This window comes from Babylonia areolata, chromosome 27 (assembly GCF_041734735.1).
Source record: "Babylonia areolata isolate BAREFJ2019XMU chromosome 27, ASM4173473v1, whole genome shotgun sequence".
Classification (NCBI taxonomy): domain Eukaryota; kingdom Metazoa; phylum Mollusca; class Gastropoda; order Neogastropoda; family Buccinidae; genus Babylonia; species Babylonia areolata.
Window position 1 is genome coordinate 9,896,394 of NC_134902.1, and position 21,753 is coordinate 9,918,146.

General features: G+C 39.7%; 1 protein-coding gene across 1 annotated transcript in view; it reads left to right on the top strand.

The window, feature by feature from the left end:
- LOC143301532 (transmembrane protein 237-like) overlaps positions 1–21,753 on the top strand; it is a 23,533-nt gene continuing 1,780 nt past the window's right edge. The window contains exons 1-5 of the mRNA XM_076615899.1: positions 1–128; positions 6,396–6,762; positions 11,951–12,227; positions 13,870–14,185; positions 17,068–17,242. Of these exons, the coding sequence (XP_076472014.1) occupies positions 6,397–6,762; positions 11,951–12,227; positions 13,870–14,185; positions 17,068–17,242 (1,134 nt within the window). The 5' untranslated portion in view covers positions 1–128; position 6,396. The remainder of the gene's footprint in view (positions 129–6,395; positions 6,763–11,950; positions 12,228–13,869; positions 14,186–17,067; positions 17,243–21,753) is intronic.

Below are 21,753 nucleotides of genomic sequence, written 5' to 3' on the forward strand. Positions count from 1 at the left end.
CTCAAGGAGGCGTCACTGCGTTCGGACAAATCCATACACGCTACACCACAACTGCCAAGCAGATGCCTGACCAGCAGCATAACCCAACGCGCTTAGTCAGGCCTTGAGAAAAAAGAAAAGAAAAAAAGGTGAATAAATAATAGATAAATACATTAAAAAAAAAAAAAGAACTACTGCTAATAATAATATGTATAAGGCGCAAAAACTTGATGAAGTCAACTATAAGCGTACATAAATAAATAAATGAATGAATGAATAAATAAATAAATTTTAAAAAATAGGTAATAATTAAATAAAAAAATAAAAAAGACAACAATAATAATATGTATAAGGCGCAAAAACTTGATGGTCAACTATAGGCGTACATAAATAAAGAAATAAATGAATGAATGAATGAATAATTTTTTTTTTTTAAATAGGTAATAATAATAAATAAATAAATAAAAAAGACCACAATGATGATAAATAAGCAAATAAAAATAAAACATGCAGACACACATTCACACATACTGCACACACATATACATAACAGATATGCACCAAACATGCAGTTTCACAGATATGAAAGCACAGTCAAATACACATAAACGTACATGAGCCCCAACACACACACACACATTACCCTGCACTTCCTCTACCCCCCTCCACCACACACTCATTTCTAGGCTACGTATCACGGCTTCCACGGCACACACACACACACAGAGGAACACTTACTTGTACAAGCACACACACATACGCCCATATCCCCACCCCGAGCCCCCCACACATATATACAAAGATATATATATATATATGCACACCCGCATGTTCCAATATTCCGTTGCACCCACAGTGTAGGCATGCATAAACACACATACCTCATCCTCTTTTAAATAAACTGTAGTTATTGGCTTTTGTAGAGTTACTACAAGTTTCTACCCATTTTTGTGTATAACTATCTTTGAGCCTTTGGGTCAGATTGTTTATCTGCCATGCCGCCGGTTGATACAGATTGTGGATAGTACCACACAAGAGACAGCCCATTTTCATCTAGAATCTGATTGATTTTAAGTAACCAGTCATTTTTGTGTATTTGTAAATTAAAACATTCATGTATTCAGCATGCGAGAGAAGAATTTTTACTACTGTCAGTGGACAATTTGTGCCAGAATTTGATCATTCGGCAATATACATGCACAAGCAGGAGGAAACGTCCCGTTTCACCATAGATGAAACAGTTTGGAGTGCTTTTCTTAAGCTGGAGTATGTATTTGCAGTATTCCAAGTGTAATGATTCGGCAATGTCAGCGCAGTTATTACCCCAAACATCACAACCATAAGTTAATATTGGCATGACCAGTGAACTGAATAAGTCTAATTGACAGGAAATATAGGTAGCTGAAGTTGTCTGCTTTTTCTTAACAGTGCCATCATTGCCTGTCTGGCCTGATCTTTTAATTGTTTCACAGCTATGTTAAACTTACCATTGAAATTGAAAGCGAATCCTAGGTATTCAAAGCAAGTAACGTGTTCTGGAGTATTCCCATTAAGTGTGAACAGGTACTGGTAATTTAGTTTCTTACCACAGAATACCATTATTTTTGTTTTGGAGCAATTCACACTTATTTTCCAGTCATTACAATATATGCTTCCAGTTCGTTTAGCGCCTTCTAAAGTTTAACTTCTGAGTCAGCAAATATTACTGTACCATCAGCATACAGAATTAGCAATAGTTTGAGGTATTCATATACTCTTTCGTCATGGTTTATTCCCATATCCACAGGGGAGCAACCATTCCTGATAAAGTTTCAGTTACAAAGCAAACAAAAAGGGGGATAGGTTTTCACCTTGGCGAACACCTTGATAAACTGCAAAAGACTCAGAAACGGCACCCTTTGAGAAAACGCATGAAACAATGCTGTGGAAGCTGCGATGTGTTGGCCTAGAAATGAGTGTGTGGAGGAGGGGGCAGGGGGTGCAGGGTAATGTGTGTGTGTGTGCGCGCGTGCGTTTTGGTGCTCATGTTTATGTTTATTTGATCATGCTTTCATATCTGTGAAACTGCATGTTTGTCAGTTATGCATGTGTGTGTGTATGTATGTGAGAATGGCGTGTGTCTGTATGTTTTACAGTTTATTTGCTTACTTATCATCTTTTTTGTTGTTGTTATTTTTAATTATTTTTATTTTATTTTATTTATTTATTTTGTTGCTGTTATTTTTGACTCACTTTTGTAAACAAAGTGAGTCTGTGTGTGACCAAGCACGCTATGCTTGCTCCAAGACTGCTCACACACTAGCTACATCAGACAACAGTTTTCGCAACTAACCCACGGCAGCATGTGTGACGTCACTCCGCTTACATCATTTTGTCCTCCTTGCCAGACAACCTACTCACGGCTCGACCAGTGTCGCGTCGCGGTATGCTATTGGCTGAGCTGGAATCTGTGTTTCTGCTCCAAAGTATTTAATCAATATATCTTTTGTTGGATCAGTAAACTACAAGTATTATATACTGGCAGAATCGTCGCGATTCCTTCTTTAAGCCTATTCCATTTGTGTTTGCCTACGTTAAACTGATTTAACGCAGTTTGTAATTTTCAGCGGCGAGCTCATTAAAACTGACCCTGTTCAGGTGACGTAAATTAAGATTATAAATTTATCTTAAATAACCAACACTTAATTTTATACTCATTATAAAGTAGGTGTTGAGCTCTTTCCTTTGCAACTTATCTGACGTAAATCGGTTCAGGCATCATTTAGAAATCTGTCACTGAACACCTTGTCAAAAACAGAGCTGTCATCGGATTTGGCCTGATTAGTGACGATCTGCTCACAGCACACGTGACGGTCTTTGCAGTCCGCTTAACTTGCATAAATTGGCACAGTGAGTGATGAGTGGTAAACAACTCCAACCGAACAAACTTGACCTTAAGGGTGTACACGCCAATAGGTCGTTAAACTCCTCCAGTAGATGAGTGGTCATTTCATACCTGGTCAGTCATCTGACTAGAGCTTCTCCCTCTCTCTCTTGCTGCGTCGTGGGCAGTGTGAGTGTGTGTCGTGTGTGTTCTCACAATGGCTAACATCTCGCTACGTATCGCTGCAAGTACTAGTGTGCAGAATGTGTTGATTTGTAAAGTGTATTGTTCAACACAGTACTTGTGTTCATAGGAGTATGTTCAGTTAATTCTTTGTTCAGTTATTGCTTTGACATGTAGTCACAGCACAGCTATGATTGATATAGAAAATCGCCATGTCGTCATATGCTCGTAGCAGTATTCCATTTGATTCTTTTTAACGTCAGTCAACGACGTCTCTGGACACTAATAGTTTGTTCGAGAATATTCTAGTGAGTGCATATGACGCGTTCTTTCTCATTTGCTGTCACTGATGAAGTAGTGTTTCACTGATTCTCCATACTCTCAGATGTGTGTAGTATTCTGTCATGATTACAAGACAGTGTTGGGTTTATATCAGTTACTGGTTAAAACCACCTGATATGTATCAGTCTGTTAATTGTAATTTAGTTATCATGCACCCTCCTATAAGGCTTACTCCAGTATAGTGTTACATGATAAACTGATTCATTTGAGTCACAGTATAGTGTTACATGATAAACTGATTCATTTGAGTCACTTTGACACAGTAAAAGCTTTACCTAATCTATACTGTCAGTGTACTTTCACTAAACCAGCGTTGCTTCAATCACTTTACCTGCACTATTTAAATGTATTAGAAATGTCATTTGATGTCAGTGTTTGGTCTTCACACATATGCAATACAAAGTGGTAATCTTTCCATGCAATATGTATACATGTGCTTTATTATTCACTTGTGCTGACATGTTGTGCTAATGACATTTATTTGTGTCATTCCAGGCACTGTCTTCTTCTCTTAGTTCTTCTCTTCTTTGTCTTCTCATTATCTCTTCTCTTAGGTCTTCTGTTTTTTATCTTCTTTTCTTATGTTCTCATAACTATTGTAAATAAAACAATAGAAAACCCCATTTGTGACTGGCCTCTATATGTTCCTGGCCTGTGCACAGGAATTCTCGTCTATCCTTTAATACATTCAATCATCATTTAGTTTAGTTCTTTTGTACCGTCCATACCCTATTAGAACCACTCGGTACACAGCTACATATGCTTTAACCCGGTGTTTGGTTGTCCGTGTGTGTGTGTGTGTGTGTGTCTGTGTGTGTTTGTGCCTGTGTCTGTGTGTCCACTGGTAAACTTTAACATTGCCATTTTCTCTGCAAATACTTTGTCAGTTGACACCAAATTTGGCATAAAAATAGGAAAAATTCAGTTCTTTCCAGTCATCTTGTTTAAAACAATATTGCACCTCTGGGATGGGCACAAAAAAATAATAACAAGAAGCCAAATTATATGCAAACTGAATTTACCGTTATATTTATATTTTTTATTCTCTAAACTTGCACTTTGATCCGATATTCTGACACAACAACAAGAGCAGTCATTTTTATCATTTTTTGTTCAAACAGGAACTTCTTTTGCTAAGCATGGAAGTTATATTTATTTTGCATGTCTTTGGTGCTGATAGTAAAAAAGGGAAATCATCTGAAATTAATGCTAGGGGGCTTAATTTGCTTTAAACTGATCTTTCACATCTTAAACATTACATTTTGAAATTATACTCAATACATAAAAAGCTTGTGTGTTTTACTCTCAGTGTACTGGGCTTTCACTATGTTCATTCGCCCAAGTGGTCTTTTTCGGAAAATACTAAAATCAATACGACGAGTGGACTTTATAGATCTATTGGCTGAGCCCTGAAGGTCATGGGCAAAACTCAATTGAGTACACATATTTACACATATTCAAAGCGCATGCTCATATTCTTCGCGAACGACGCCATTTCGTTTCAAGTTGTTGACCTGCCCATTCAATCCTATATTCAATCGACAATACACGATAACATGTGATGGAAAGTTGGAGAAGGAGACCGTTAAATATTTATTCAGATAAAGATTTGTGAACGCCTCATCACTTACTGGATTATGCCCCAAACTGCCATAAAAATATCCACAGAATCCGTCGGAATTCACAGTTAAAAATAATAAACCATGAGAGTTAATACCCTTGAATTGATGAAACGTAAAAATTTTCAGTCTTGACCTTTCTCAAAATGAAGTCCTTTTCACTTCATACAACGTTTAGAAGTACTTGTACTTGGCTTTACATGTTTTTAGTTTAACAAATACTCAATTTTCATATCAGCTTTAAAACTATAAAACTAGAATGAACATAAAAGAGAAATTGAATCAACCGTGTCAACCAGGTGTAACAAAACTTGTACATCTATCTAGATCCAGAGAAAACGGCTAAATGTTGCAGTGTGATTTCGGCGCTAGCTACGTCTCCTTTACCGCGGACTTAAAAAGAATTTTTAATTGCCCTTAAAGATTTTTTGAATGGCCAAGATATACCAGAATAATATGATTTTAACAGCGTTCTCACTGCAAAAACCGCAATCGATTTATACCCTTTAAAAAAAGCATGTTTAAATATTATAATTTTGTACGTCAGTTAAGGAGCCACAAAAGTGTAATGGGTAAGACAGTTTCTTCTCACCCGAACACGTGGGGTTCAAATCTGCCGTTATGACTTTTTTCTTTCTTTTTCTTTTAACCCGAAGCTTTATAATAACAAATACAGAACACATTTTAACGATTAGATTTTTTTTTCAAAGTGTATCACAAGTGAGTCTTGAAGGCCTTGCCTGTCTTGTTTATTTATTTATTTATCTTTTTTTTTTTTAATTTGGTTTCTTTTATTGTATTTCTTTTATTTTATTTTATTTCATTAAAAAAAAATTCTCAAGGCCTAACTATGCGCTTTGGGTTACGCTGCTGGTCAGGCATCTGCTTGGTAGAGGTGTAGCGTATATGGATTTGAGCGAACGCAGTGACGTCTCAGTCCTTGAGTTACTGTTACTGATTCTGATTATTGAATAAATTACACCCAAACTGTTTTAATTTATCAAAGGTATGATAAATGGCTTCATTGATAATTCCATCAGTTCCTGGGGATTTATTATTCTTTAGCTTTTTAACGACAGAACAAAGTTCTGCTTCTGTGAAGCTTTTTTCTTGAATTGTCTTTGCTTCATCTGATTCAATATCCCAATAATCTGTCAGCTTCTTCCTCTTGTGTGAGTGCGGTCTGGTCACTTGTATTTATCTTAGACAAATTTTCAAAGTATTCCTTGAATTTGTTTAACGGAATTGTTGTTGCTTGTTTACGGTTCTTCCCATTCATGAGAGGCCAATTGTGTTTTGGATCATGTGATTTCATTTTTCTTCTTTTTTTTTTTCAACGAGGGGAGACAATTCACAAGAATATTTCTTTAGTCTTTGAGGTAAAAGTCATTCTGTTTTCATCACGACAGCATGGCCGACGAAGGAAACAGTCCACCAAAAAAACTTGTGACGAAGAAGAAAGATCTTCCTCCGATTTCTCCGAGAAACGGTGAAAATCCACAGCCTGCTCGGAGGAAAAAAAAGAAGCCATCTGAGACAGCGTATAACGGGCAGATTTCAGCCGAAGCTGACAGGCCAGCACCACGTCGACAGCCCCGATCGACCACACCAGCGGGAAAAAAAGCGAGCAATGCAGACGGCAGTGGCGGCGAAGGTAGTGGTGCCACAACGACCACGCCAAAAAAGCTTAAACGAAAACCAAAAGCCAAAGCTGAGGCTGGCGACCAAGCTGAGGAAGCTCCAGTCAGTGACAGAAGCGCAACAAGTGCACAGGAAGTAAGTTTAAGTTGAATACAGTGCGAATGTTGTTCACAACAAAATAATGACGTGTCTGTGCATGCTTTTGCACTCCTCTGAATTTGAATTGAAAGTACATATTCACTGAAGCCCCCCGCAGCTTCACACAATGACCATTTCATGGGTAAAACCCTAGACAGGTTAATTCAGACGGGCGCAATAGCCGAAAGGTTAATTAATAACAGCGTACCACGCATATGTATGTGCAGAGATCGATGCTGCGCTGGGTATGACTTACGCATATCTGCGTGGTAGCGCCATTTTTAGTTAAACACGCGGAGCGCATCTGCGTGCCGGGTTTTGTTTCAAAACAAAGACTGCCCGTCAACGGTCTGAGGGGGAAAAAAACCGCATGGAATTCCACATACCAATCAACCGTCTGTTTTTAGACCAGTTTATGCTGACCTAGTCAGCGTTATCCGGTCGAATCCCTAACTTGAAACAAAGGACTAAAGACCAGTCATTTTGCTATCAAGGATGGCCCTGTCACTTGAAGAAGTGCTTCAAGAAGTTGTTCAGAATGGCTCTGGCAATGAAGGTAACTGTTCGGAAGGTGAAGATGAAGACCGAGAAAATGAAGACAATTTACTTGAAGCTGTTGTCGTTAAGGATGACAGTGAAAATGAGGAAGAAGCTGACGATACCAAGGAGGTGCGTGTGGGTGATGGCGATCCTGATTTTCATCTCGAAAACGGAGAAATCGACAGTGACAGTGATGATTCTGTGGTTTTTGATGATCGAAGAAATAATGAACCAGTCAACAACAACAGCAATGTGCAACATGCTGTTGGTGGAAATCAGAGGCAGCAAACGTGGGTGCGCGACATCAACAACTTTCCACGTGTTCGTGCTTTCACCGGTCAGTTTACATTTTCATGTCTGTACTTTCTGAGGTGCTGAATTTAGATCATGCACCGTTCAAACCATACCATGTGTGTGTGTGTGTGTGTTCAGTCAGTCAGTCTCTGTGTGTCAGTCTGAGTGTATATGCTGTGAACAATCATTGAATCAGTCTATAACACTATGTCTTTGTGATGTGGTTAGCCAGTAAACACAATGTCTTTGTCAATTTGTGATGAAGTCAGCCAGTAAACACAATAAATTTGTCAATTTGTAAAGTGGCCAGCCAGTAAGCACAATGTTTTTTTGATGCTGTCAGCTAGTAAACACTAGGTCTTTGTGATGTGAACAGTCAGTCTAGAATAGTTATGCCCTGGTGATGTGAACAGTCTTTCTATAACAGTATGTCTTTGTGAGGTGTATATATATATATATATAGTTTATTTATTTATTACTTTCAGGCATTCTTGGGTTGAAAGTTGATATGGGACCGCACCCAAAGCCCATTGACATCTACTGGCTTTTCATCTCAAATGATATTCTGCGTCACATAAAAAAGGAGACAAACCGGTATGCAAGATCCTGTATTGACACAGAAAGGGCAAAAGGACCTCTTTCAAGACGGAGTGCTTTCACAACATGGAGAAGGCTGTCGGTCCCTGAGCTGGAGAAGTTCCTAGCCATCTGTCTCCACATGGAACTGGTGCGAAAGCCCAAGATCACTGACTACTGGACAGTGCACCCAGGGGCACACTTCATATGCCGCTCAGCTGATGTCAAGAGAGTGGTACACATCCATTATGAAGTTCCTCCATTTGAACGATGATGTCAACATGATCCCCATATGGCCAGGAGGGCCATGACTCCATCTTCAAGTTCAGACCTTTCATGGATCACCTTGAGCAAAGATTTCAGGAGGTATACTATCCTGAGAGGGACATTTGTGTGGATGAGGCTATGTGCCCATTCAAAGGCCGTTCACGCTTTTGTGTTTACATGAAAGACAAACCCACCAAATGGGGATTCAAATTTTATTAACTTTGTGAAAGTGAACGTGGCTATGTTTACAGACTGGAAATGTTTTGTGCACAGCTTGGTGTCACTGTCAGCAACAAGCCATATGATGTAGTGATGCAGCTGGTGTCACCACTGCTCAATGTAGGTCACCACCTCTACATTGACAACTACTACTGTGAGCCCAATATCTGCACCGCTCTCTCTGATCAGTTGACAATGGTGTGTGGCACAGTCCACAAAAATCGCAAGGAGATGCCCAAGGACCTTGCCAACCAGCCACTACAGAGAGGTCAGATGGACTACAGGAGGAGGGGCAATGTTGTGGCCTGCAAGTGGAGAGACGAAAAAGAAGTTTTCACTCTGTCCACTATGCACACACATGTTCTGGAAAGAGTTCAGGCCAGGTATGAACTCAAAGAAAAACCAACAGTTGTCATCAGCTATATTCAGAACATGGCAGGTGTGGGCCAGAGTGACCAACTAATCACATACTTCCCAATGCATCGGAAGACAATGAAATGGTGGAAGAAACCTTTCTTCCACCTACTGACTCTGTGCACCATCCAGACCATGATACTGCTCAACAAGCACAGGAAGAGCAGGCAGCTGAAGAAGGTGTCGCTGGAAGAGTTGATCAAGTCTCTCCTCTTGGACCTTCCTCGCACTGACGTTGCACCTCCTCCTGCTGCTGCTGCCAGACCCAGGCTGCCTACCTTCAGACTGAAGGGCCGGCACTTCCCCGCAGAGCTCCTGCCGACAGAGAAGACAGCAAAACCCAGAAAGAACTGTCACGTCTGTTACCAAAAAATGAAGAGGCGTGGTGCCACAGCCAAAGACTTGAAGAACAAACGCCCCATGACCAGCTTTTATTGCCCAATGTGCAATATGGCATCATTGTGCATTTCCACATGTTTCAGGGACTACCGTACAAAAAAGGACTACATGGAAAACTAACTCCACCCTCTCTCTCTCTCTCACACACACACACACACATGCACGCACGCACACACGCACGCACACACATTCTTTTTATAATTCTGATTTTGTGGGCTATTTTCGGACTGACAGAAACTGAACAGAACAGCAAAACAAACTTTGTGAATCTTCAGTGACTGAGGAGACAATTCTGTGCTGAAAGTGACAGTGTGTGCTTCCCATCATCTTCTTTTGTTTTGTGCTTTTATGTGAAGCTGAATTTTACATTATTTTTCAAGATTACCTCTCTGGATGCTTGAGGTGAGTGAAACATTTTATTATTACATTATTATCTGATGTTTTGACACAATCTTCGGTACGTTTTGTGTAGATTATAAGTTTTGCTTTTTTCCAATTTGCGTGTCTTTGTTTCCTTGCATGGCTAATACAAAAGAGGAAGAAAACAGTAACAAACACACAACAGAGTGATAGATGAAAGATTCTTTTTTCCAATGATACCAAACACTTATGCTAAATCTGTAAGGAAAGATAACAAATTTCCTCTTGAAATGAACAAAAAGTAGCCCATTTCCAGCTACACACAGCCACTGAACACCTCGTGTGAGGCGAAAATCCACCCAGCTGAGGTACGCGGTGATTAGACTTTCAATCTGAGGGTCCTGGGTTCGAATCTCGGTAACGGCACCTGGTGGGTAAAGGGTGGAGATTTTTCCGATCGCCCTGGTCAGCATATGTGCTGACCTGATAGTGATATTGCCTGAACCCCCTCCGTGTGTATATGCACACAGAAGATCAAATACGCACGTTAAAGAGCCTGTAAGTGTAATCCATGTCAGCGTTCGGTGGGTTATGGAAACAAGAACATACCATTACCAAGCATGCACACCCCCGAAAATGGAGTATGGCTGCCTACATGGTGGGGTAGATAAACAAAACGGTCATACACGTAAAATGTTACATGTCTGTCTGAGTGTGTATGTGTGCGTGCCTGAAATCTGATTGAATGACACAGGAAACGAATGATGAGTGTCGAGTGGCAGCCATCAGTCGGCTCTACCCAGGTAGGCAGCCTGATGTGCAAGTGACCCCGTATTTGTAAAGTGCTTAGAGCTTGGTCTCCGACCGAGGATAGGCACTATATATATCCATATCGATCAATCAAATAATTGTGGAATACTGACCGAACGACACATGTTTTCACTCTGTGAAAGGCTCATACTGTTATAGCTTGTTTTTGTCCTACTCTGATACCGATATTACTACTCTAATACTAGTACTACTGCTTCTACTATTACTACTCCTACTACATTGTGCATTGTCTTTTCACATTCCTCAACCGTCTCAAAACAAACTGAACGCTAATTTATTTTTAAGTTTACCTTTTCGATTAATCTGATATTTTGATTTATAGTATGTATAATTATGTATCACCATTATGTATGAGTTTGAAGCATGCATGCTATCACACTTGCAAGCACACAGAATGTTACATACATACATCACAATATCACACACACACTGTCACCCCGTTGTTTGTTTTGTCACAAATTTGTGTGTGGAGATACTTTCAACTATAGTATAACATCCGGTGAACCTTGAACTTGCACACACAGGTTGTTACCCTTCCCAGCATGCCTTGCGCGAATGGACTTACTGATGTGAATAAATGTCGCCTGTCTCAGCTTGACTTGGGCACTAGTGTTGACGACACTGAAGATTGATCATTGAGTGATCGTGGCAGTTTGTTTTGTTTTTGTTTTTTTGTTCATGGGCTGCGACTCTCACGTTCACTTGTATACACGAGTGGGCTTTAATGTGTATGATCATTTTTATCCCCAACATGTAGGCAATCAATTTGTTTTGGGGGGTTGGGGTATGTTCTTGTTTCCATAACCGATGAAATGCAGACATGGATTACAGGACCTTTAACGTGCTAATTGGATCTTCTGCATGTGCATACACACAAAGGGGATTCAGGCATTAGCAGGTCTGCACATCTGTTGACCTTGGAGATTGGAAAAATCTCCACCCTTTACCCACCAGGCACAGTGACCAGGATTTGAAGCCAGGACCCTCAAATTGAAAGTCAAATGCTTTAACCACTCAGCTGTTGTGCCCACCATCACCCTGATAAGGGTTGAAGTTTTGTAATCCATTGTATATTGTTTTTCTTTATTTCATTGCCAGACACTCAGACTGTCATTGTCAGACACTCAGACTGTCTGTGGTCAGTCTACACATTTCTTCCACCAATTTGTGTCTCTTTCAGGAAGGTGGTGTGGTCGGTCTCCCTTGGTGTTGTGACAGGTAGGTTAGCTCTGTGTTCCTGTTTTGCACTTTGACATGATGAAACTATTTTCTGTCATATGTTCAGGATATGGGTGGCAGCAAAACCAGTCTAATCAAAGAGGGTGGCACTCCCAGAAAGAAAGGGAAAAAGAAGGGGCCCAAGAAAAGTAGTGAAGGTCAAGGTGACAGGGATGACCTGGGAGACAGCTACCTGGCCTCTGACCTGCAGGATATCAAGGAGGATGTGGTAGGTATGGACACCAATGGGGAGGAAGGAGAGGAGAAGAGCACCATTCCATTCAAGACTTCTGCCCCTATTCTTCACAGTCAACCCATTGACAAGATCTTCATTGAAACCAACAGTGGGTACATTGCTGTCTTTCTTTTGTTTTTTCTTTAATTTTTAATGATATATATTTAATCTATATTTCTTCCACATACATTTGAATGATGCAAACAACAAAAATAGAAAAGAGTAGTTTACAAAACACACGCAAAAAAAAACAAAAAACAAAAAAACAACAACAACAACAACAACAAAAACAGAAAAGAAACTGAATACAATATACAGCAGATTGACTTAATGCTAATATTAAAAAAAAAAAAAAAAAAGGTTGGGTGGGAGGGGTGGGGGTGGGGGCTTTTCATGAAGAAGGTACATTATTTAGCATGTTTCTTACATGAGTTTGAATTTTGGCGTACAGATGCCAACAAACTGAGTTTATCATTCTATGTGATAAACCTGTTTCAGTTATCTGTGCATCTGCCTAAGTGTATACAAATGTATATACATTTATACAGTGTGTGTGTGTGTGGTAAACGTGAAGAAATTCACTTTCTGTGTAAATACTTTCTCTGTCAACACCAATTCTGGCTTAAATTATGAATAGAAAATAGAGCTCTCTGCACACATTGCGGTTATAATTACAGTCCACAATCAGGAAGGGTACAGGAAGCAATTGTTTTGATAACTGGAATTATTGGCTCATGTGTGCAAGAAAACTTTGTCCAGAATAGAATAGAATAGAATAAATTACTGTATTGTCATGAAACCTGTTTGTGAAGTTTGTGGCACTAAATGGGTAAAAAGGTGAAATGTTGATCACTGTTGACAGAACATTGGAGGAAATGTTGACATGTTTACCAGCACACAACTTTCAGTTTCACTGTTTCAGTTTAACAGCTCTGATGGGTTCAGTGATATTTTTCTTGTGGATTATTATACTGGCTAGCCAGATCTACTGCATATCAGTCATGATTTCTTAATATTCAAGTTATCTTCCATTTTGAACTCATGAAGTATTAAATTCATCATTCATTAGTTCTAGATATCTGTTTCATCTTAAACACATTGTTTTAATCTTAATGCTAGCGACCGGTTGCTGAGGAAGGTGGCAGAATGGTTAAGATGCTTGTCAGCCAATACAGAGTCTACGAGGGTATGGGTTCGAATCCTGCTCTTGCCCTTTCTCCCAAGTTGGACTGGAAAATTGAACTGGGTGTCTAGTCATTCGGATGAGATGACAAACTGAGGTCCCGTGTGCAGCATGCATTTGGTGCACTGAAAAAGAAAGCATGGCAATGAGAGTGTTGTCCACTTACCAAATTCTGTAGAACCGAGAAATCCACATGGATAGGTACACAAATATTATTATGCATGCACTCAAGGCCTGACTAAGTGCGTTGTGTTACGTTGCTGGTCAGGCATCCGTCTGTCAGATGTGGTGTAGAATAAATAGATTTGTCTGAGTGCAATAATGCCTCTTGATGAAACTGAAACTACTGGTTGCCATTCAGTACTGTTTGAGGTTTTGGGGGGTCTTTTGTTTGTTTATGTGTTGTTTTTGTTGTTGTTGTTGTTGTTTTTTATTGGTGGTTTTTTTTGTGTGTGTTTTTTTTTTTTAGGAGGGAGGGCAGTGTCCTTTTTTTCTTTTTCTTTTTTTGAAATTACACATGATCCCTGAATAGACTTGCCTCTCTTATTGATTTCATCCACAATTTCAGGGGGTTTCAAGGGCTATACCAAAGCTCAGTTGACTAGGCGAGCGCAACAGGAAAAAGAGGAGAAAGCATCAGAACCGGAGCAACCCACAAAAACAACACTTGAGTTTGGTCTCAGTACCCACTCTGTGTTCAAGACTGTGTGTCTGTTCCTGCATGGACTGACTGCCGGCCTGGCCCTCTGGCAGATTGTGGTTGTCTACATCCTGTCTCGCCACTCTGACCAGGACTTCCTGCAGCACTACCAGGTTCTGGCATTACCTGTGCAGTGTGTGTTTTACCTCCTGTTGGCTCTGTGCGTCATTTCTGCCTGTGACAGGTAGGCTTCACTGCTGCAAGTGCAACATACCAGATAAGTCCATAGGTGTGAGAAGTGTGTTGCAGGTGTGAGATATATGCTGCAGATGTGAGATGTGTGTGCTGCAGGTGTGTGATGAATGCTTTGGGTGTGAGATGTGTGATGGAGATTGAGGAATGTGCTGCAGATGTGTGGTATCTCCTATATGTGTGGGCTGCAGATATGTTACTTTTTTAGTTACAGATAATAATAATGATAATGATGATGATGTACAATTATATAGCACCTTTTCTCTCTAAGAGCTGAGGGCGCTTTACATGAAAGAAAATATTACAAATTACATAAGTCATTCATGACCACTCTCTCTCAAAACCCTCCCTCCCTCCACTCTTGCTGTCTCACCCTTAATGCATCCAAAGTGAGCTGACATGGATGGTGTTAGAGAAGAAAGAAGCTGAGTGCTTAAAGATAGGTTTTGAATAGTGGAGTTTTAAGTGAAGAGCGAAAAACAGGGATAGAATCAGATGAACGGATATGATGAGGAAGGTTGTTTCAGATATGAGGAGCAGCAAAGAGGAAAGAATGTTCACCATAGGTTCTTGTATTGACACAAGAAAGTTTCAAAAGGTAACACTGAACAGAGGAAGAGCGGAGATTTCTTGAGGGAGTGTAAACACTGATAAGGTCAGAAATATAGGCAGGTCCTGCGGAGTGGAAAGCAGAATAGCAGAGACACACTACTTTGTAATTAATTCTTGCTTCAGTGGGGAGCCAGTGTAGAGTGGGGAGAAATGTGATCAGTACGTGGGACTCTGAGAGTGAGACAGGCAGCATTGTTTTAAAGTTTTTTTAATTCGCTGAAGAAGATTATGTGGACAGCCTGTGAGAAGAGAATTGCAGTAGTAGATTTGTGACAGCACAAAAGTGGAAATAAGAGTTTTAGAAGTTTCAGCAGAAAGGCACTGATGGATAGAGTTAATGCGGTGAAGTTCACAAGTGACTATGCGTATCAGATTTACTACCTGAGTGTGCATACTCAACTGAGGTTTGAGTCAAAAATGACTCCAAGGTTCTTTGCTAATTTAGAAAACTGAACTTGAGCATTACCAACCACAATTGTGGCAGGAAAAAAAAGTAGATGTGGACATTCTTACAGAGGAAATAATGATAGCTTTAGTTTTGTCATCATTTAACTTTAGTTTGTTGAATGTCATCCAGGATTTAACATCAAGAATGAAATCCTGCATTGACGGAATCAGACTGTGTACTTGGTTTGGTTCTGCAGTAACATCAGCAAAAGAATAGTGAAGAACAAAATGACCAGAAATGACATCAGAAAGAGGAGCAGTGTATAGAATGAACAGAACGGGGCCCAGGACAGAGTCTTGTGGCACACCGTAGGAGATCAGGATTGGATCAGACTTAAAGTTGTTAACAGAGACAATCTGGAAGCAGTTGAATAGTTATGAAGAAAACCAATTCAGAACTGTTGAATGAATTCCAAAAACATGTTAAAGTCTGGAAAGGAGCATACCGTGGTCTGTTGTGTCAAACAGCCGACAGATAAGCAAAGTTAACACAGACAGTTTACCTTCATAAACAGACAGTATTAACCACTTTCAACAAAGCACTTTCAGTGCTATGGGCAGATCTACATGGTGACTGAAAAGAAGAAAACAGGTTGTTTGATGCTAAATGGTCTGAAAGTTGGGAGAGAACAATTTTTTCAATAATTTTGGACACAAAAGCAAGGTTGGATACAGGGCAAAAATTTTTGAGGTCATTGTGTCTAGAGTGGATTTCTTTAGCAGGGGCTTAACAAGTGCAGTTTTGTATACATTAGGGAAGACACCAGAAATTAAAGAATTGTTTATGATTTTTGTTAGTGCAGGCTAAACATCATTCACTCATACAACAGTGGTGTGGGAAGGGGTTCCAGGTCGCATGTTTTTGGACCATACTTTTTTAACACATTAAGCATGGATGTGATGTGTGCCACATGTATACATGTATACATATGTCATTATGTGTGCACCTGGTGTGAGATATGTGTATGATGTGTGCTGCAGAGATGTGAGGTGTGCTGTGTGCTGCAGTTGTGGGTTGTGTGCTGTAGGTGCCATATGTGAGTTACAGATGTGAGATGTGTGCTGTAAGTGTCAGATATGTGTCACAGATGTGAGTTGTGCCGCTGGTGCAAGATATGTGTTTAAGATGTAAGATGTGTTCTGTAGGTGTGTGGTGTTTGCTGTGCTGCAGGTGTGAGATGTGTGCTGTAGGTGCCAGATAAGTGTTACAGATGTGAGATGTGTGTTGCAGGTGTGTGGTGTGTGCTTTGGTGTGAGATGTGTGCTGTAGGTTGTAGTATGTGCTGCAGATGTGTGGTATCTCCTGTATGTGTGGGCTGCATATTTGTGATTTTTTAGCTACAGATGTGAGACGTGCAATGTATGTGTGCACCAGGTGTGAGATATGTGTGCTACAGAGAGAGATGCGACGTTTGCTGTGCTGCAGTTGTGAGTTGTATGCTGTAGGTGCCAGATTTGAGTTACAGATGTGAGATATGTGCTGTAGGTGTCAGGTAAGTGTTACAGACGTGAGATGTGTGCTGTTGGTGCCAGTTGTTTGTTACAGATCTATGTGTGTAGTGCTGTAGCCCAGTGTAGGTGCCAGATGTGTGTTACAGATCTGAGATGTGTGCTGTAGGTGCCAGATACATTTTACAGATGTGAGATGTGTGCTGCAAATGTGATATATATGCTTTGGTCTGAGATGTGTGTGCCGTAGGTGCCAGGTACTAGGTAAGCATTACAGATGTGAGATGTGTGCTGTGCTGTAAGTATGAACTGTGTGCTGTTGGCTGAGATATGTGATATGCTGCAGGTGTGACATATGTGCTTCAGGTTTGATGTGGGCAACCCTACAGGGAGGTTTGTGATGCGGGCACTGACTCTGCAAAACGGGGCAGTATCCATCGTGGTGTATCTGGTGGGTCTTGTGCTGAGCCTGTCCACCATGGAAGTGGAAGACCGTATTCATCTGCTAGACAAGAATCCTATGCTGTGGAATAGCACTCAGGTCAGTGCCACTCCTCCAGATCAAATATTTTGAAAAAACTATCCACCAGTTTCTAACCTCCCTTTCCTGTCAAACCTTATTGAGAAAGTTGTCCTGAAGCAGCTGAACAACCACCTTTGTTTCAACAATCTCTTCCACCCTTTTCATTCTGCTTGCCTTGCAAACCACAGCACCGAAACAACTCTCACACACATCCTGGATTATCTACTGCTAGCATAGCGTCCAACTACGGAAAAATTTCCCTTTGCACTCTTCTTGACTTGTCTGAATTGTCAGCCACCTTTGACATGACAGACCATTGAATCCTCCTTTCCTGACTTCATTTATTCACTTGTATAAACAAAGTTAGTCTGTGTTATAACAGGTGTTAAGTTGTCTGTGTGTGTGTGTGTGTGTCCGTGGTAAACTTTAACGTTGCCATTTTTTCTGGAAATACTTTGTCTGCCAATACCAAATTTGTCTTAAACATAGTATCAAAAAAAATTCTTCTCAGTCATACCAGTAATAGGTTGTAAATCTCCCGGATTAAGTTGTACTTCTGGATCCTTAAAGGTTTATTTTGTTGAGATTCGTTCCAAAATTCTAAAATTCTAAAAAATGCTTCCCACTAAGTTGCTAGAAGGTAGGTTGTGTTTGTAAGAAGATGACATGACCTCATTTTTCTTTTTCACAATTTAAAGAGAAGAAATACAAATTCTGGACAGAACACATACGGTGACACTAACTACACCATTGACGTGTTTACTGCATATAAATATTCTAAAGTGGATACTGAATTAACTGGAATGAACATAAAAGAAAAATTGAACTGATTGTTTCTTTCAGCCCGTTGTAGACTGGTTCTTGCAGATCAAAAGATATACCATGTGTTGCGGTGTGCTTGAAACGATGGCAATGTCTCCTTTACTGCCAAAATTAAAGAATAATCGAGATATGATAAAACACACAAAAAACGTGATGTAAACGGCGTTATTACGTTCAATACATTCATGTCTATTTATCACACAAAGAAAACAACATTGCTTTAGCCATTATACCCCCAACTTGCCCAGTGTTGACTTGTAGTGTAACACCCCCACCCGCCTGGTACCGTCGTCTAAACACGTGCTTACTATGGATGCAGCCATTGTTGTTTACATAAACGAGATACTCGCGAGATTCACTGCCTCATTTTTGGCACTTCCTGCCTTGCATTTTGCACTTTTCAGAGTCCGATTTGCTTGAATTTTGACAAAGTTGTGAATTTTTAAAGTTGCAAGACGAGTTTGATGATTGCCGAGAGCTTTAGCGTAATCTGAATGCCGATTCTGAAGATGACTTTAAACCATTTGAATTTTGCATGAGAATCTTGTAAAAATCAATTAAACTGAGTGACATAGATATCGAATGACCGAGTTTTGCCGACAATGAGAGTGAAGTTGATTACTTGAATGTGAATCGATCACCAGACCTCCGAAATCATGAATCAAACACCGGACCTCCAAAATCGATACTGTCAGTGAGTTAGTCTTGATTTCACAGATATTTATTGGCGTTCTGCACAATCTTCCTGAATGTGCTAGTTCAGTGGAATATACTACTAATTTGGTAAAGTTTTGCCAAAGTTTTGAAGTTTCAAAGTTGCAAGATGAGTTCGATGACTGTCGATCGTAGTAGCGTAATCTGAACGACTATTCTGAAGATGATTTCTGCGTGAGGATTTTGTAAAAGTTTATCGTACTGAGTGACCTAGACATCCACTGACTGAGTTTTACCGATATTGAAAGTGTAATTGGTACTTGTGTGTGAATCAATCACCGGACTTCTGAAATCATGAATCGATTGCCGGACCTCCGAAATCGTGAATCAATCGCCGGGCCTCCGAGATCATAAATCAATCGCCAGACCGTCGGAATCGATACTGTCAGTCATTGATTGCACTGATACGTATTGACATTCTGCACAATATTCCTGATTTTGCTAGTTGAATGGATTATATTTTTCTTTTCATTATGGAGAAAATACATGTGAGGTAGGTTTGTTATTTGTTTTTGTTTGCTGTTGTTTTTCTCCCATCCCTCAAAATGAAAAGAACATAAAAATCAGCATGTTCATTGGTGGAATTCAAGTTGAGTAAGAAAAAGAATGAAAAGAAGATGTGTTAGAAGTCACTGCAGACAAGATAAACGTATTTAAAAGAAAATCATACTCTAATTAAAAGAATTTTTTCAAAGTTGACCATCAAATTTGATACATTTATTTTTTTTATGTGTAAATACAAAGCAACATGAGCCTGGAAACAAAAATTCTTCTGCAACTTTATTATGTGTAGAATTCAGGAAAAATAAACATGTGCAACAAAAGAAGGTAATTATATTTTTAATCAATGTTTATAATTACCCACTATCGAAAATTGCAAGAGTTATTCACCTTGGCATGGGATTTCAGGGGGGTGATTAGTGCTGAGCGACCTGGGGGTAAGAGGGTTAAATATTAAATTTAATCAGATGATGTCAGATGTGCCGCAGCTGTGGAGATTAGTCTGCTTGCTTCAGAACTGAGCATGCATGGTTTGATCCGGCTCCCATGCCTTTTTTTTTTTTTTTTTTTGTTGCCATTTTTTCTTTTTTGAACACTTTTTAACAGTTTTTTTAAATCTCTTTTTTTTTTCTCTCTCTCTCATGATTCTTTTACTGGATAAAGCATGAAGCACAAGTGAGTCTTGAAGGCTTTGCCTCTTGTTTTACATTTGGTATCAACGGCACTGCTCTCACTTGGTTCAAATCATATCTCACTGACCGATTCCAGTCTGTCATAGTTGATAATTGTCAGTCTGAACCTTTTAGAATTGAACATGGAGCCCCACAGGGATCTGTTTTAGGCCCTGTGCTTTTCACTCTGTACACTGCTCCTCTTGCTGAAATTATCAACTGCCACAATGTCAGTCATCATTCTTATGCTGACACTCAACTTCAGGAGAGTGATACCCCTGAAAATTTGTCCTCGCTCTTGCAAGAAACATCCGACTGCATCCTGGACACTTAGAACTTGATGACCCTAGATAAATTACAATTGAACGCGGACAAAACTGAAGCAATCATCATCGGAACTAAACAAAAACTTTCTTCCATCACAACTGACACAATCAAACTTGGCAGTACATCCATCCCTCTTTCCAGCTCAGTCAGGAATCTCAGCGTTGTCCTTTGCTTGACAACACACTGTCCATGCAAAAATTTATCAGTCAGACCTGTCAGTCCTGTTATTGTCAGTTGTGGTGCTTTAGTTCCATTTGGAAATATCTGTCCACCAACACAACATCTAGACTTGTTGTTTCTCTCATTCTCTCTTACCTTGACTAATGTAACTCTCTATTGTCTGGTTTGCCTGCTTCATCCATTCAGTCCCATCAGCGCATACAAAAATCTGCTACCCAACTCGTCCTCAGAAAGAAAAGATCTAAGCTCATCACTCATCTTTTGCAACATCTCCATTGGCTCCCTGTCACACACAGAATAAAGTACAAGATCCAACACTCTATGTTATAAATATATTAACCAATCCGTCCCTTCATATCTCAGTGGCTGTCATCACCTCTACACCCCATCTCGCTATGTACAATCGGCTTCAGATCCACTCTGTTTACGCATACCCAGATTCAAACATTCCACTGTCTGCTGCTGTTCTTTCCCTGTCTCTGGACCTTGCATTTGGAATGAATTTCCTCTTTTGCTCCATCAGGTCTCCATACTCAGCTCTTTCAAGTCTGGCCTTGAAACCCACCTCTTTCCAAGATCTGCCTCTTCTTTGTCTTCAGTTTCTCAAGTTTAGAGTTATGCATGCGTGTGAATGACTAGCGTGAAAGCGCTTTGTCTCAGCACAAGATTCATCACTCTATAGGTACTGATTATTATTATTATTTATTATTATTAGCCGTCTCTAAGGGTGCTGTTTTAGGTATACTGAAACAAAGCTGTCAGGTGCCATGGACATGTGGTTTAAAAGAATAGGAAATATATGAAAGCTACTGGAGGCTACATCAGTAAGTTGGTATAGTCATTTTATGTGTAAGTGTGCCCACATAGCTGCATTAACCCTTTCGCTGCCAGGAAAATAAGATTTAAGTGAAATCTATTTGCCAGGGGTTTTTCACACAAAAAACGGGTATAAATTTTCAAAAATTTCTGTGCTCTTTGTTATTGGAGAAAGACCAATAAAAGTATATATTTTCTGAAAGGTAAATAAATAAAGAATACAAAACACATGATGTTTTCCCATTTTATATATTTTTAGTGACATGCTGTTGTTTTGAAATCAGTGTTTTGTTTTTTGTCACATTTTCAACTTGTTCGTTACAAACATTAGTCAGGTAATTTACACTAAAATATCATTTTCTGGACAAATGGATATCTGCACACACACAAAATCATACTAGAACAACCACAATATAAAAAAAAAATTGAAAAAGAAATAGATACACAATGCATTGTGACTTCTCCAAGTGAAATGGATATCTGCACACACACAAAATC